The following is a 17056-nucleotide window of genomic DNA, read 5'->3' on the forward strand; positions in this document are numbered from 1 at the left end:
GCTAAAAAGATGATCTTACTTGATTGGAAATCTCCTAAGGCTCCCTGTTTTAAGAGATGGTTGAATGAGCTGCTTCATGTCATTCAAATGGAACGACTATGTCTTGAAACTTCACAGAAAAAAGCTAAACACATGGGGACCTATTTTAAGACTCTTAAGAATCTAGCATTTTCCCTTTGTAAATTTTCATCTTTAACTCATATTCATGACACTGACTTTGTAAAAACATAAATACTGTCATTTTTTAATATGTTTAAGTTACATATGTCATGTATGTACATTTATGTATATTTGGTAACTGAGACGATCCATCCCCATTTTTATTTTTTTATTTTTTTGAGGGCGTGGGGGCTAATGTCAATTATTTTGTATTATTATATTTTTTCTTCTTTTTAGTGGTATTGTACTGATTTTGTTAAATATCTTATAAAAATGTTAAATAAAACAAAATATTACAAAAAAATATTTATGCAGGTGCACAGCATAGAAATATAATATAATATAATGGCGACGCAGTGGCGCAGTAGGTATTGCTGTCAACCTCACAGCAAGAAGGTCGCTGGTTCGAGTCTCAACTGGGTCAGTTGGGGTTTCTGTGTAGATTTTGCATGTTCTCCCTGCGTTCGCGTGGCTTTTCTGCAGGTGCTTCGGTTTCCCCCACAGTCCGAACACATGCGGTACAGGTGAATTGGAGACAGGCTAAATTGTCTGTAGTGTATGAGTGTGAATGAGTGTGTATGGATGTTTGCCTGAGATGGGTTGCAGTCCATCCTCTGCGTCAAACATATGCTGGATAAGTTGGCAGTTCATTCTGCTGTGGCGATCGCAAATTAATAAAGGGACTAAGCCGAAAAGAGAATAAATGAATAATATAATTTATTATAATATAGGGTGTCACGGTGATGCAGTGGGTGGCACAATCGCCTCACAGCAAGAAGGTTGCTGGTTCAAGCCACAGTTGGGTCAGTTGGCATTTCTGTTGAGAGTTTGCATGTTCTCCCCGTGTACGCGTGGCAAGGGCATAGGATTGACATGGATGTAGAAGACGTGCCCCCACCAATATCCACCAATTACTGAAATGTCCCTACCAATAATTTAATCAACTTCAACATTAAATAATGCTCTGTCAACCCTTAGAAACCTACACGTGCACAAAGTCAAGTTTGCTATTAGGTCACCGTAATACTAAACTAAGACTCCGCAATTACTTGAAATTCAGTTTTGTTTTTGGCCTTCATTATTATGAAAAACAATAATCGGGATAAAACAGTTAAATTGTGTCACACACTTCTCCAAATTTCTCTACATTCATACCTCCTCAAAGCCCAACTGAAATAAAATGATGTGAATTGACTTGACGTGATTGATATATGTATTAGTATGGGTTTATTTAATATTATCAAGTACTTTATTTATGCTTTTAAAAGTGCAAAACAGAATTTGTGATGTTCAAGGCATGCGTTCTAGGGATGTATGTCCCACCAATGACAAGAGCAAATCTACACCCTTGACGCGTGGATTTCCTCCCGGGTGCCAGATCCTCCGGTTTCCCCCACAAGTCCAAAGACATGTGCTATAGGTGAATTGTGGAAGCTAAAATTGTGTATGTGTTGCAGCTGCAAGGGCATCCGTTGCGTAAAACATATGCTGGATATGTTGCGGGTTCATGAACTGGTTCATTCATGTAGCGACCCCACATTAATACAGGGACTAAGCCGAAAAGAAAATGAATGAATGTATGTTATTATGTCAGATTTGGTGCCGCGGTGGTGCAGTGGGTAGCACTGTCACCTCAAGAAGCAAGAAGGTCGCTGGTTCGAGCCTCGGCTGGGTGTGTTAGCATTTTTGTGTGGAGTTTGCATGTTCTACCCCGGCTACAGTTTCCCCCACAATCCAGACATGTGCGCATAAGTGTGTATGGATGTTTTCCAGTGATGGGTTGCAGCTGGAAGGGCATCTGCTGCATAAAACATATGCTGGATAAGTTGGTGGTTCATTCCACTGCGGTGACTAATAACGGGACTAAGCCAAACGGAAAATAAATGAATGAATGAATGAATAATGTCAGAATTTTCCAACATGGTGCAGCCCTACTATGTCATGCAGAAAGAAACAACCACTTTTACAAATGAACATGTTTAGCAACTTTATTGAGATTCACACTCAAATCAATCCAATTCAATGGCCAAACATCACACATTTGTATTTTTTTTTTCCATATAAACCGGGAATGTATCAAGTAAAGATTATGAAAGTGCAAATACCGTTTCAAGGATTAGATGCTTAACAATATAAAATCTTTAATGGGTTACAAAATATGTCACATACAGGACATCATCAGTCATTCTTTTTATTCATTCTTTAACTCATGTTTGTACGAATCTACCATATGCTTCATTTGAACAGACATTAGATCCATCTCCACCTTTGGCGACATACATTAGTCCAAAGAAATACTGCCATTTAGTGAGCTTAACTGATTCTGATCACACACACACATACTGTACATACAGAGACAAATAATAATGTGTGCAAACCCAAACTCTGAGGAATGGAATGACTCTAAAATAATCACTTTAACAGGACTGCCTTCAATTTTTCACTTTGTATAAATTTCATACAAAGCAAAACATTTGGACTGAAGGTCAGATTGAGCATATAAATGACATCAAGCCCACAGAGTAAAGCATCAGGCGCCTGCTCGGTCAAACCCACAGCTAAAACCGCAATCCTATGAGCAAAAACTCTTTTTTTTTCCCAAGGCTGAAGTGAGAGCGAAATTGTGCAATTTATTTTTAGAAGTGCTTCAAACTCAGTGCTGCTGTGATTTGATTGAAATGATGAAAAGTTGGCCAGGTGTTCGCAAGAATATGTAAGCAAAAACATTCTGTTGATTAGTTTTGAATGGCTTTTAACAATTATTTCAGCAGTCACGTTTAAGTAATATCGAAGCTAATATAGAAAAGTGGCACTGTTATAACAGTTTAATACATACACAAAATATATTTATATATTGGCGCTCTTTTTTTATGGATCTTCATTCATTTTAAGGACATTCAATTTTTAATAAATAGAAAATTTGTTTTTTTTTTTTAATATAATTTAGCGTAGAGAAAAACCACAGTTAAATTAAGTGTAAAAAATGAGAGCTCCACCATGTGTAGAAATGTACTTTAAATCTGCAGATAAAACAGCTTCTGGCCTTAAAACACAGATGTTTTTCGCCTCCACCGCAAGATCCATCGATATCATTAAGAGAAATGTGTTTTTTTGAAGTGGTGTCTTAGAAAAGATTCATTAAGTCTTTCATAAAGTGTTTTCTTTTAGAATTAGATTGTTATAAATTGCTGATTTCACATCCTAACACATGATGTGTGTGGTTTCATTCAACTTTTGCTTTAAAAAAAACTTTTTTGTGTGTGTGGAAGGGGCCAGAGGCATGCAAAAAGACAACCAAACAAATATAAAAATGTCTTTTAAAAAACATTGAGTTCGGTTTGCGTAATCGCCACCTGAATGTACAAACACGATGTATATAGAACGTACCAAACTCTGGGGCTCAGAGTGGCTGTAAATTAAGAGAAGTTTCACAGAAAAGGCACTGTGATAAGTTGCAAATAGAAAAACGTTTTCCAGACTACCGTTTAAATCTCGCCGTTCTAATTAACCAGTGACGGGTTACAGTGATTACGTTTGACCAAAACAGAAAAGTCGACTGCAACTAGAGCTGACGTTCGTTTAGTTTCTGTGATAATTAGCATTACGGAACCTGTTCAGAGTGTGACGCTGTACTTCTCTAACACTACAGGTCTAGTTTAAAGGAAGGATAGTGTACTCAACAGGGCGACTAGGCCCTCAGCAGCAGGCACGATCTGCACACCATTCACTCGGCGTGTGCAAGCCAGTGTTTGGCACCTACAGTATCTTATATATCTTTTTGAATCAGGCGAACAGGAACTCACACCGAACACTGTCCCGTTCTGTACAGTAGATTATTCTTGCTACTTCAACACTCGTCTTATCTTCTTAGCGCTTTGTGGTTCAGTTACTGACTCTAAAAGTGTTTAACACTCCACGATCAGAAAGAGTTATTTTCAGTAAGCAAAGAACACATGCCTTATAAGCACAAAGGCCTGAAACACACAAGTACTCGACGAGTACTGTTTCGATTTCTACATATCTAACAATACAAAGCTTCTCGTTGTCATTAATCTTGTTCCTCGGGGTGAATTCCGCCAGCTACTTTATCAAAAAAAGTGGCTTAGATAGTAGCTAAAGTCAGTATTTCATACAAGGTGTACCTGACCCTCCCATTCAGAGGAGCTACTGCTAGGCTGGTCAGGGTCTGAGTCACATTTTGGGGTATCGGAGTGACACGGGTTCAAAGCACTCGGAGTTTCGCCCAACTCGACAGTTGAAGGAGGAGGACACATATCTAGACCTATTAGGTCCAGCTGTGTTGGCCTGACAGGCTCCCGCTCTCCTGCGATGATGCCAGAGTCAAACTCTCGCTCTACCTCTCTGTCGCCCCCTGTTATCCACTGCGGTACAGCACAATCTGACTCTGACGGCATCCTCGCTGACTGACTGGCGAATTCTTGATGCATTGCACCGGCTGAAGGAACCAAACTGATATTCTGTGGGTTCATGTCATGAAACCAAGCCATGATGTTGCCTAGAAGGTTGGCGTTGTCCGAATTGAAATCAGAGCTTTCCATATGTCTCGCAGGATTATGGAAAGGACCCTCTGAGGGATCTCTGGCAGGATTGTTGAGATTGTCAAAGCGAAGCGGAACATTCTGGCCACTGATATTTCCCAGCTTCTTTAGGCTGTCACCCACCTCTAAGAGCTCAGAGCTGCTCAGGGCAGCACGGGGAACATCTATCCCACACAGAACCGGGTCAAGCCGAGTGGGCAGGGAGGTTCCTATGGCCCCCAGAGAAGCTTCATTAGAAAGGATCTCCTGAGCATCAACACCAGCCCCACCAGCCATCAGTCCTGACTCCTGCAGAGACAGCTGAATGGCCAACAGGATATTCGGATCGTCCTCGTCCAGAGAACTATGAGGCTGTAAGGTAAAAGATGAATGCTACTCTAAGTTGAGGATTCTCAGATTAAATTTCACCACAGAATTTCAACAACCAGGGTCTTCACTCACCATTGGCAAACCCGGTCTCTGACCTCCACCAATTTCTTGCGTGTCTGTAAGAAAATACATTTTTTGTTTAAGATTGTGCTTAGAAAGCTTGCACAGCAAGGAATAACTACAGTACAAGAATTAACAATAACTGCCAAATCCTTGATATCAAAGGTGATTGTTCTATAAATTCAAGGATTTTCAACCAAGGCTACTGTAAAGGCCCATACACACCAAGAAAATGTTCACACATGCTTATTTCCGAAGTTTAACATCTTAGGACTAAACAAAGAGTGCAAATATGAATGTGCAAAAATGCCAGCCATAATGACATTTTTCTTTCAAAAAATTAAATAACTGGTTTGTTTATTTATTTATTTATTTTTTCGGTTTGTAGTGTCACATTAAAGACTTGTCAACCAATGAGATTGGTGCTTTTGTCCACATACTTTGAGCTGCTAAAGTTACAGGTAGACCTGAATTTGTGGTCTTAAAGCTTAATATGGTCAAGCCAAGGACACAGAAATTGCAGATCAAATAGGATTCAACAGTGCTTTTTATTTCACAGAATTTTCTTTTATGTCAGTGCAGATGGTGTAGTGGTTAGAGCATTGACACATGCACTCTGGTGCTCATGGCGACCCGAGTTAGATTCCCGCCTCGAGGTCCTATGCTGATCCTTCCCTATCTCTCCCCACACTTTCTAGTAAATACTCTCTACTGCCATGTCCATTAAAGGTGAATACCCCGGAAAAAAACATAATAATAATAATAAAAATTATTTTCTTTTATGGCTTGTAAAGTTTTCCTGCAAATTTTTGACCTGGTGTTTCTGTGATGGAGCGGAAGGTTTTAAACAGAAGAGGTAAAGCTTATGTGATAATTAAGGAAAATGCTTAAGGGTGACTACTTCAGTTCAACATGTAATGGCCCGTTTCCACTGAGTGGTACGGTATGATACGGTTTTTGATATGGACAGATTTCCACTGTCAAAAAGCATACCGAACCAAACTGTACCGTACCACTTTTCCGGCATCCTTTCGAAAGGGTACCAAACGGGAGACAGGGTACCAAAAGGTGGAGCTACACGTGCAGCTGAAATTGTTTCAGCAACTTGAATCATGAACAAACTGCTATGTTTATCTTCGACTTTTGGATTATTATAAACTGGGAATGACAAAATGACTCTCTAACAGAGCTTACATGTGCTGGTGAAGATTACAGACACAGATGAGAGGTTTGCGCTGACTGTGGGCTATATTGCGTGTGTTTTTGAACTCAAATAAGGACTAAATGTTTGCTGTGTGTAATTTTTCTGTAATTAATAATATATCAGAGACTGTAAGAGGCTGTATGTGTTCATACATGTTCCATTTATGTATTTATTTTATATAATTACAGATGTTACAGTAGCCTATTTCGCACTGTCATTGATCTGCAGTTATAATTAAATCATGTTCATAGAAAAGTTAGTAATGAACATTTATAAACAAGTATTTATGTGTATAAAGCATCTGTTTTGTGAGAAGTGCTGCTCATTATGATATGTGAACGACCCGTACAGCTTTAACGTAGACATTTATTCGAGCGAGCATGACGTCAACTTAAACTTTATGTCGTACACCACGCCCACCAAAAGGGTACCCTTTGTGGGGGAAACGCAAGCCTGATAAGCCTGACCCGTACCGACCCGTACTCTGCTGTCGAGTGTTAACAGAGGCTAAACAAGTAACTAGTTGTGCGAGTAAACCTCATTCCCCAGCCTCAAGAGGCAGACCAGTGACTGATGCAAGGCACAGTTTTTTAAAGTGTCCTTGTTAGTGTACCCACCTCCAGTAACAAAATCCTAATTAGAGCAGGGCAGGTAAAACTGGAGGGATTTGTGTCATGACACAGATTAGAGTTTAGTGGGACAGCTAGTAGGACCAATGCGAGTAAAGAGCCTTTAAACTTTCAAAGCATGATGACACTTTTGAATCAAACAATAGATCCCTCTGGCGCTGTATACACCAGATGCGATAGACTGTGGCATGACTAAGTTGTCAAGGCTAATATGCAGATTTTTTTTCTAATCTCCCTTTGAAAGAATTGCCCATCATTCTCTACAGTTAGTTTTGATCTTTCGATTGCATGCCCACAGCTGCTGAAGTAGCATATAAAAAATAAAACTTAACACGATAAATGTTTTGAACCCAGTGAAGATGCTAAAGAAAAGGGTACCAGAAAATAATAGATATTAAGTTTTTGTAATCCTTAGTGTATGAGAACGGAGAACTTTCTTGTCAAGTGAGGCGATAAACATGCACAAGTAGCATACTATGGAAAAGTAAATGAGACGTACACTCACTGGACACATTATTAGGTACATCTTACTAGTACTGGGTTGGACCCCTGTTTGTCTTCAGAACAGCCTTAATTCTTGGTGAAATAGATTCAACAAGCTACTGGAAATATTCCTCAAAGATTTTGGTCCATATTGACATGATAGCATCATGCAGTTGCTGCAGATTTGTCCCAAAGGTGCTCTATTGGATTGAGATCTGGTGACTTTGGAGACCAGTTGAGTAAAGTGAACTCAATGTTATGTTCAAGAAACCAGTCTGAGATGATTCATGCTTTATAACATGGTGCGTTATCCTGCTGGAAATAGCCATCAGAAGATGGGTACACTGTGGTCATAAAGGAATGGACATGATCAGCTACACTACTCAGGTAGGCTGTGACATTGACATGATGCTCTATTGGCACTGAGTTGGAACTGTTGATACAAGGCAGGATGGATCCATGCTTTCATGTTGTTGATGCCAAATTCTGACCCTACCATCCATATGTCGCAGCAGAAATCGAGACTCATCAGACCAGGCAATGTTTTTCCAATCTTCTATTGTCCAAGTTTGATGTGTTTTGCGTTCAGAGATGCTCTACTGCATACCTCGGTTGTAACAAGTGGTTATTTGAGTTACTGTTGCATTTCTATCAGCTGGAACTAGTCTGGCCATTCTCCTCTGACCTCAGGAATTTGTGCCCACAGAACTGCCTCTCTTGGATATTTTCTCTTTTTTGGATCTGTCTCTATAAACCCTAGAGACGGTTGTGCGTGAAAATACCAGTAGATCAGCAGTTTCTTACCAGCCCTTATGGCACCAACAACCATGCCATGTTCAAAATCACTTAAATCATTTCTCTTCCCTATTCTGATGCTCGGTTTGGCTGCCATGTGATTAGCTGATTAGAAATTTGCATTAACGAGCAGTCGGAGAGGTGTACCCAATTAAGTGGCCGGAGAGTGTATGTTTGAGTATTTAGTAATGCCAGTTAGTAATACTAACTATTTACCAAGCCTACATCTGAGTACAATATTCTGCTTGTGAGTTTGCTAGGATATTTTTCCCAGGTACAGTAGAACTCAAGACGCACTGGCATACTGTAAAAAGCTCCATCTCTCCATCTCACTGAGCAGTGAAACGATGCTGAACATGTCAGTATCGCTTATTTGATGTTTGACATTATAATTGAATTATGAGACCAGTACAGGATTACATGCTAATTGTGTAGTCACAAGTTTGCTGTATCGTTTTGTGTTCGTTGTGAAAGCAAGTCAATTCAATTCCGCTACATGTGTGGACATACAGAGGAACGTAATCGTGTCTCGCAGGACAATGGTGCTACATAAATTAATCATAAATGCAAACAACACTGGACATAAGAGTTTTTTTTTTTAAATGCATAACTAACATATACCATAAGATATACGATTAGCACAGTTTGACAGTAATTAGCCTAACTTTATTGTGCCATGTTCACTGTGAAGGGATCTCAAATGTTGAAGCCCTGAGCAACACAATAGCAATTGACCCTAGAAATGCTTTGCTCAACTAAATGTATACTGCAGTAATAATAACCTTTATTGCAAAAGAAAGCTGTGATAAATAAGTTAACAGTGCATTTTCTGCTTAGTGTGCAGAAAAATGCTGTTACTACAACATCCCACAATGCTTAAATACTGTATCAGATATTAGAGGAAATAAAAACACATTCACAAAACATACCTAAAGTGCTGTGGCCTGGGTCATCAGGGTCAGGTGTGTTGCTGCGGAGGCTGGCCATGTCTCCTCTCCTGCGCTGCCTGTGTCTGCGTCTGTACTGGAACTCGGCATACTCCTAAACAACAAAAAGACCAGAAAAAACATAGCATTTCAAAGCAAATTTAAAAGGTCTAGCAGCATTCCCACAAGACTCTGCAAATAAAAGACCGACTCTCAGAGAAACCTGCACCACTCTACAGGAATTCCGTCACATGAAAGTACAGGGTCTTTGGCTGTCTCATGTCAGAATAACAGATATGTTTTGAGTCAAATTGCTTAACCAAAATCCATTTAATGTTGTTAACTTTAGTAGAAATTATAATATAATATAATATAATATAATATAATATAATATAATATAATATAATATAATATAATATAATATAATATAATATATGTCTCATTCTTTTTTACTATGGAAAAAAAGTAACCAGTATTTCTTTCTTTAAATTAAAATGTATTTTGTATGAAAGTAAAAAACAGGTCTCAAAAAATGTAAGTAAATAAATGATAGCAGAGCTATGACTATTTAATAGACGGTTTCTTTTACCCTTTTCAATACACGCACGTATGCAAACATTCTGTTACCCAGTAATGTCATTCACTATAAAACTGACAAGATAAAGCATTTAGGAATAATCTGTTTAGCATTCAATCATAATTTATTTATATTTTATTAACTTTATTTTCACCACAGCTTGATCAATTTCTGAAAATAAAGTCTTCTGTATCAAACTGAAGCTGCATGCAGTAAGCATGCAACAACGTCAAAGAAAACGTACATTTAGGGAAAACATTCCTGAGAGGTACCGCTCAAGCATCAATAATAAAAAGTTGAATAAAGTGCATCACTGTTATTCCTCTTTCTATAAGCCATAAATCCAGAGCAAAATTAAATTATCCCATAGCCTGCATACATGATTTCAAAAGAAGAACAGCGACCAGCAATATAGACTAAAGTGATGGCCTGCGTCACTTTGGAATGTCTGCAAAAACTCATATTTTATGACCTTTCATGAAACAAAGCATAAAGCAGAAAACTGCCTTTTGAAGATGTAACACCAAAGGCATTTTTTGGTAGACCATGTCAGGATATAAGAACAAAGACCTCAGTTTCCGGATAATGTTAAAACAGCATCAGAATTGACCTATCGGTAAGCCCCTCTCCTTGAACGCAGATAAACCAAAGGCAGCTAAGTATCAGCTGCACAAAGACATCTTAAAAGTTTCAGTGGCGGAAACATTGAAAGATCCAAAGCTTACATTATTTTGCAGATGTTTATGCTTTGAAAATGGTAAGACAACATGGTGCTTGATTTCAAGTGCCAATCTGCGGCTACATTACAGCTTGCATCAGCGCAAACTCAAGGAATGAATACATAGGTTTTGTACCTGACTATACTGAATATGCATTTGTAGGGGTTTCTGGTCAGAAACCAATTTCATGGGAGGAGAGTATTTAAACTACTACTAATGTTTTGGCTCCTCAAATTATGATTAATGCACGTTATTTAACCTCTTAAAAAAGCATGTCTTAAATGTTGCGCTTGAAATGGCTGCAGTTGCTGGAGTAAGCACAGCAGAGAACTGAGTGCATGGTATAAGGTAAAATATTTTATCCACATGTATTTACGTGGAATGTCAGAGAAATATAATCTAAACATATTATTTGCAAAATATGCTATTTTTTATTTGCTCTAAGACATAAAAGACATTTTGGAACAATCAACTAGGGTGAGTCATGTGATACCAGTGCAATATAAGTTCTTTCAGACTGTGATCGGTTCTACTTGCATCTGGACTGTGAATAACACAAAAAGTTGGCCACCGTTTACACTAATACGTTTACGCTTTAAAACGCATAAGTTTTGCTTCAGATACACTTTACGTCCACACTACCCCAGGGTTTTCGAGCAAGTGTTTTGGAGATGCTGATGAGGCTGTTTTGTTTTTAAAACACTGATGCTTTGTGTCAGTGTGGATGGGGAAAAAATGGAGACATCTGAAAACGGAGGCGTGGTTGCAGGCATTCATCTATCTAATTGGGGCTTTTCCCTCCATATAAGGTTCATTCTTGTATCCTTTCCTTGTAAATTGAGACTTCGCAAGTGTGATTTGGAAAACAAACTCCTAACAACATGTTGGGTAAAAACTGTGTACTTCAAGTAATCCACATCACCCTGGCTATGTTGTTTCACTATATTAACAATAAAATGAAAACATGATATGCGGAACGTCTATTTTCATTTTGCTATTAACAACTTAACAGACACTAAAAATGTTGAGGCGTCGTGTAGCTACATATTTGTATGACTGTCATTTTCAGTGTATGCATATTTATAACAAAACGGAGCCTATAATAATATAGGAAATAAAGGCAATCAGTCAAATGTACATAATCAGTGTAAGTTACATAAATTATTATATTAAATTTATCTTTGCGCACAGCCAAAACAAGTTACCTGAAAACAAGTAATAGACTCAAAAGACCAAAGAGTCATAACGATAAAGAAAAGATGAATTAAATATTTAGTTTTACAACTGAAATGAGATCAGATACAGCGGAAGATCCTTGATAAACTGTTCGATGAGTCCACTGCACCCATCTGGGGAGGAGTGCTCAAAGCAACCGCTGACTGCCTGGAGCTCAGACATGCACATCCGATGTAGCACATGCCAGAGTGTGTGTGTGGTCACATGGTGTGCGTTTTCAGTGGTGTAGTGTGGACAGAGAGCTGTTTAGAAATGCTAAGGGAAACGCCAGTGTGGATGCAGATCATTTTCGTTCTAAAATGCCATTTTAATACTAAAGCGTATTAGTGTAAACTGGGCCTCACATACAGCAAATACAGTGGATATGGCTTACTGGAAGTATATGAAAAGGTGAATATAGCTGCAGTTTAACTTTCACACAATCTTTCACCTTTTATATAATAGGTTTTTGTCATTGTCTTGTGGTCACAAATTAAGCTTATCTATTTTGGCCAATAAACAAATAAATAAACAATAAACTAAATATAAGGCAGCACGGTGGCGCAATGGGTAGCAGAAAGACCTCACAGCAAGAAGGTCGCTGATCAAGCCTTGGCTGGGTCAGTTGGCATTTTTGTGTGAAGTTTGCATGTTCTCCCTGTGTTCCCGTGCAGGAGTGTATGGGTGTTTCCCAGAGTTGGGTTGCAGCTGGAAGGGCATCCGCTGCATAAAACTATGCTTTTTAAGTTGGCGGTTCATTCCGCAGTGTTGAACCCTGATTAATAAAGGGACTAAAGCGAAAAGAGAATGAATAAATAAACTAAATAGAATTTACTTAATATATAAAATAAATAGATATTTTCTTTTGTTAAATGTGCACCATTGCTGCTTTCATTAAATACCTAGTTTTTAATGAAGTAGGATGACGTCTAGAACATCAATTATTTTCTTAGTACCCCACATATTTGTCTACGCTACGCTAATTTGCAATGCGCTGATTTTATTTACATATTTACCAAAGCAATGTTCTTTCATTTGCACATTGTCTGTCAATCCTCAGCAGAAATGTCCATGACCATCTGCACTGTTTTGGAACTGCACAAATTTGCCGTTTCTGGACGCTAATTTATTTCATTCCATATCCAAAACCCAAAACGAGACAAGGTAAAATCCAGAAGATCAACAAGAATATATTAGTAATTTTTTTTAAGGTAAACATCACCTACAGTTATTTACTCGCAATGGCTGTGTAGTAACTTTGGTTGTGCCTCAGGTATAAGCAACTAACAAAACTAGTCACATGTAAATCAATTTATCTTATGCTACAGTATATGAATGGTGGTGTTAATCCTTGATGCTTTCATCTGTGAATGAGACAGCCATAACATCACATTCACCTGCTTTAATTGTGATATGTGAACTCTCGCTTTCAAATTAATCTCATGCACTGTTATGCATCGCTTTCAATTGTATCCTATGCACCGTTTTTATTATAAATGACTTTAAAGAACACCTCCATGGCTTAATATAGAACCATCCATGGCTTGAATGCTTCTTTATGACTGGCAGTCTAAAATGTCTAAAATGTATTAAAACATTTTGGGACAATGTTTTAAGTCACAGCTATTAGGGACTCTGTTTGTTGTCCGAGTTAGCAACAGTAACTAAGGGGGTGGCGGGGGCTTACCAGTGGGTCAATTCCTAATCTAGAAGGTCTGAATATATGAATAGCGTCAATAGAGTATAAAGAAAAAGTCAACATGCGACCAAAAAAATAAAAGAGGAGAAAGTGGACATGACAGATGGAGTATACATGACAGGTGCCATTCCACGTTTCGTTCAGCCGTTCCTGAGATGAGGATTCTTCAATACCTGTGGATGGCTTCCTGTATATTGACAGTGCTCTCTCGGATCAATTCCCCCGAGAAAGGCATGATTCCTCTGGATCTTTAGAACACAATAGCGGTACACGGTTTAACTGCACATCACAGGTCTCACACATTCACATCTTCTTCTACAGACCGGTTTGCACAGCCAAAACCACCACTACATTGGCCAAAAATACAAATTTAACACATTCTTTTAAGACACAAATAACACAAAGTTTGTAAAACAGGCTTAAAAAATGTTACCTCAGGAGAGGCGAAACCCAAATACTCCCAGTCCCATGTTCCACCAGCAAAACTGTAATAGAGGAAATAATAGAAGTGTTAGGTTTTATGGGCTTCTTTACATTGAGAGGCTGCAGGTACATTTGTCACAAACAATAAGCAACAGTTAGGAAGTTCTGAACATACAGTGTTTAGTCACAATGGACCCCCTTTACTTTAGTGTATGTAAAAATTGTAGTTTACAACACACATGGTTAAGTTCTTAAAAAAGTACTCTGAATTGAACACTCTTAACTTCAATCATAATGATTTATAAACATTTTATTTCTATAAATATATTGCGTATTACGGTCATAAAAAAAACATTTTGTATATTTTAAAACTACATTGTAGCATTAGCTTTTTGTGTGTGTTGGTTGTACTGCTTGATTATCACTGCCTTTTCCATTGAAACAATAATATAAAAAACAGATACTACAAACTCCACTACACTTATACAAAATCCAGGAGTACATAAATAACTTACCCTGCCATGTAATTGCTTCAATGTTTTCTCTGTTTTGTTTTCCAATAATCTATCCCTTCACTAGCTTTAAATGGTATAGTAATTTAATGTTAAATGTAGGAATGCTCCGATCAATAATCACATGTAATGACTTGATCGGTACTCGCCAATCTGGCCGATCGCATGAACCAATCGCAGGGGTTTATTTACGAGTTTACAAGCAGAGGAAGACATACGTTCGCTCCCATATATTATGCATAGCCTACAGCTGCCACAACACATGAGGAGGTAAATGATGCGTGAGGCATGAGCGATCAATGAGCTTGTGTCACAACAGCTAAAATATACACAGATGCGAGCAATCTGTTTATACAGTCTATTGGCAAAATTATTTTATTAGTCTTTTTTTCATGAATATTTAATAATATAAATTGTAATATACTTGATGCATTAAAGAGAAGTTTTTAAGAAAATTTACCTTTTAGTAAAAAAGTAATAGATATTTAGGTGTGCATTTTAACTTCTTATGCATCAAATGTGTGCTCCAAACCTTTTCTTGATTGAGACATGTTGAATTCTTATTCCATCATTTGCAATGTTTCCAGAATGCGTTGTTTGTAATGTTTCTTATCAAGTTTTATATCTGTGTTCTATTATTTTCTGTAAAGCTGCTTCTGGGCATGACATGTCCACACTAAATGGTTAAAAGAGACATGTTTAAGGTGTTATTTGCAGCATCCTTCATTTATTTTCTTAGGTAAGACAAGATCCCCACTTATCACATTAAGTGAAGAAAATGTAACATTAGAATCTGTGCTTGGTATAGGGCCATTATGACAAAGAATCACTACTCGGGATCAACTGCAAAAATCCTGATCGGACCTATTGCTATAGTAATTTATAGTAAATAACTAATAGTAATAACCAAATAGTAATAACTACTGTAAACTGTGATGTGGTGGTGAATAATTTATATAGTGTAGAAAACAGTACAGCAGGGCTATTCAATTCGTTTGTCATGGGGGCCGGTTCATGAAAAGCATCCCAAACGAAAGGCCGGAAAAATATGACTTGCTATATGAGTGATGACACAACTGCATATAAGAGCCCACATAATTTATTTTTGCACCTTAAGACACCCACGTTGGCTTTTTCTACATAAAAATGTTAATATATTGTATTTTGAAACAATAGACTTTTTCTTTTTTTTTTACAAACAATTAAACGTTGTGTTTCAGAGCACAACAAAAGCAGTGAATTGCTTGAGTAGGCTTCTTCTACACTCAGATGTTATTGTTTTGAAATGCATAACAATTATAGATGCAACAATAATAGATTTTGGTTGTACGATTATATAGTCTGAAGAATAATCATGGATTTATGGTTATCATGTCTAATGTAAATTCAAAACTTGTATTAGGTAAGTAGCTATTTAGATTAACTGTTGTTGCCATCCGCATTAATGCATACATAATCATTTCAATAATAACTCGTCTAACATGTATTTTACTTACATTGCACTGAAAGACACACACACCTCTTACCATGAGATGTGATTGTAGCAAGTACGATTGATTTGTCGCGATAGCGTATTTTTCAATGTGGGCCAATTGGTCAGAAGAGAAAGAACGGCTACTGGAGAGAGAAAAGCAGCACAGCAGGTGAGTGAATAATCAGACACAGTCAGTTTTTTCCTTCAATATAGTTTATATAATTAGAAATATGTTATGAGTTTGTGAATTTCTGTCCAATAAGCATAAGTATTTATGTATATATAGGTTCGATTATAAATTATAATAATAAAAAGTAAATAATTTTCTCTTTTTTTCTTTACACAGATGAACGTGAAGTCAATATACAGTTAAAACAAAGTTGTGATCAAGACAGTTGAGAAATTTCAAACACTTGTACAAAATGAAAATAAAAATCTTAGAAAGCTACAACACTGTGTTACCCTTTGTATAAAACAAAGTAAAGAAGGCAATAAATTTGTGATAAAAAATACTCTGTATTCTCAAATGTAATAAATAAAAGAAAATAAAGAAATAAATCAATAATAAATATACCAACTCTACTCAAATGCAGGCTATAATTCAATATTCACACTTTTAACTCAATAAATCATTAATGTGCTCAAATAAATCACCTCTCTGTTTAAAGAATCAATACACGGTTCAAATGAATCACCTCCCTGTTCAAAAGATCGCTACTCTGTTAAAATGAATCACCTCACTGTTCAAAGAATCAAAACTCTGTTCAAATGAATCGTTCGCTACTCAAAAGATTCGTTTTGCTGTCCAAAGGATTTGTTTCGCTTTCAGATGATTCGTTCCACCGGTTGCCGTTCACAGTTCAATACCAAGGATTTCGTGAAAGAGAACTGTTGATTCTCTTAGCTCAGTTCCAGTAAAGGTTTTCCGTTGAGGATTTTAGGAAAAGTAAGAAGGAAAAGCGGGAGGTCGCGATGAGTCCGAGTCTCGTTTCTCCAAACAATCAAAAGAACTCTCCTACCAGTCCGGTGGCACAAACACACAGTCTAACAGGAGAGTCGGTTCCGTGGGTGGCTCGCCGTAAGTTTCTCCTCGAGTCCAACGTGAATTAGGGACTCATTACAGATGCTTCGACACTGAGAGAACATTTTGTCCTCTTTTTAGTGTGCTTGCAGCTACGTGCAGAAGTGCTTGTGGTTTTGTGTGTGTGTGCATCGGAGGTCTGAAGGTCAACGTCTGGTTTCGGTCTTGCAGA

At 37.7% G+C, this 17056-nt stretch overlaps 1 protein-coding gene across 2 annotated transcripts in view; it reads right to left on the minus strand.

Moving 5' to 3' along the window:
• Positions 1–2133: 2133 nt before the first annotated feature.
• The window catches only part of ankib1b (ankyrin repeat and IBR domain containing 1b), an 80553-nt gene continuing 65630 nt past the window's right edge, over positions 2134–17056 (minus strand). The window contains exons 17-21 of one of the 2 annotated variants that reach the window (XM_068214103.1): positions 13828–13879; positions 13568–13642; positions 9188–9299; positions 5160–5203; positions 2134–5069 (exon numbers count right to left, since the gene is read on the minus strand). In XM_068214103.1, the coding sequence (XP_068070204.1) occupies positions 4287–5069; positions 5160–5203; positions 9188–9299; positions 13568–13642; positions 13828–13879 (1066 nt within the window). In that variant the 3' untranslated portion in view covers positions 2134–4286. The remainder of the gene's footprint in view (positions 5070–5159; positions 5204–9187; positions 9300–13567; positions 13643–13827; positions 13880–17056) is intronic. The other variant, XM_009292183.4, reaches the window with a different exon arrangement.

This window comes from Danio rerio, chromosome 16, assembly GCF_049306965.1.
Source record: "Danio rerio strain Tuebingen ecotype United States chromosome 16, GRCz12tu, whole genome shotgun sequence".
Classification (NCBI taxonomy): domain Eukaryota; kingdom Metazoa; phylum Chordata; class Actinopteri; order Cypriniformes; family Danionidae; genus Danio; species Danio rerio.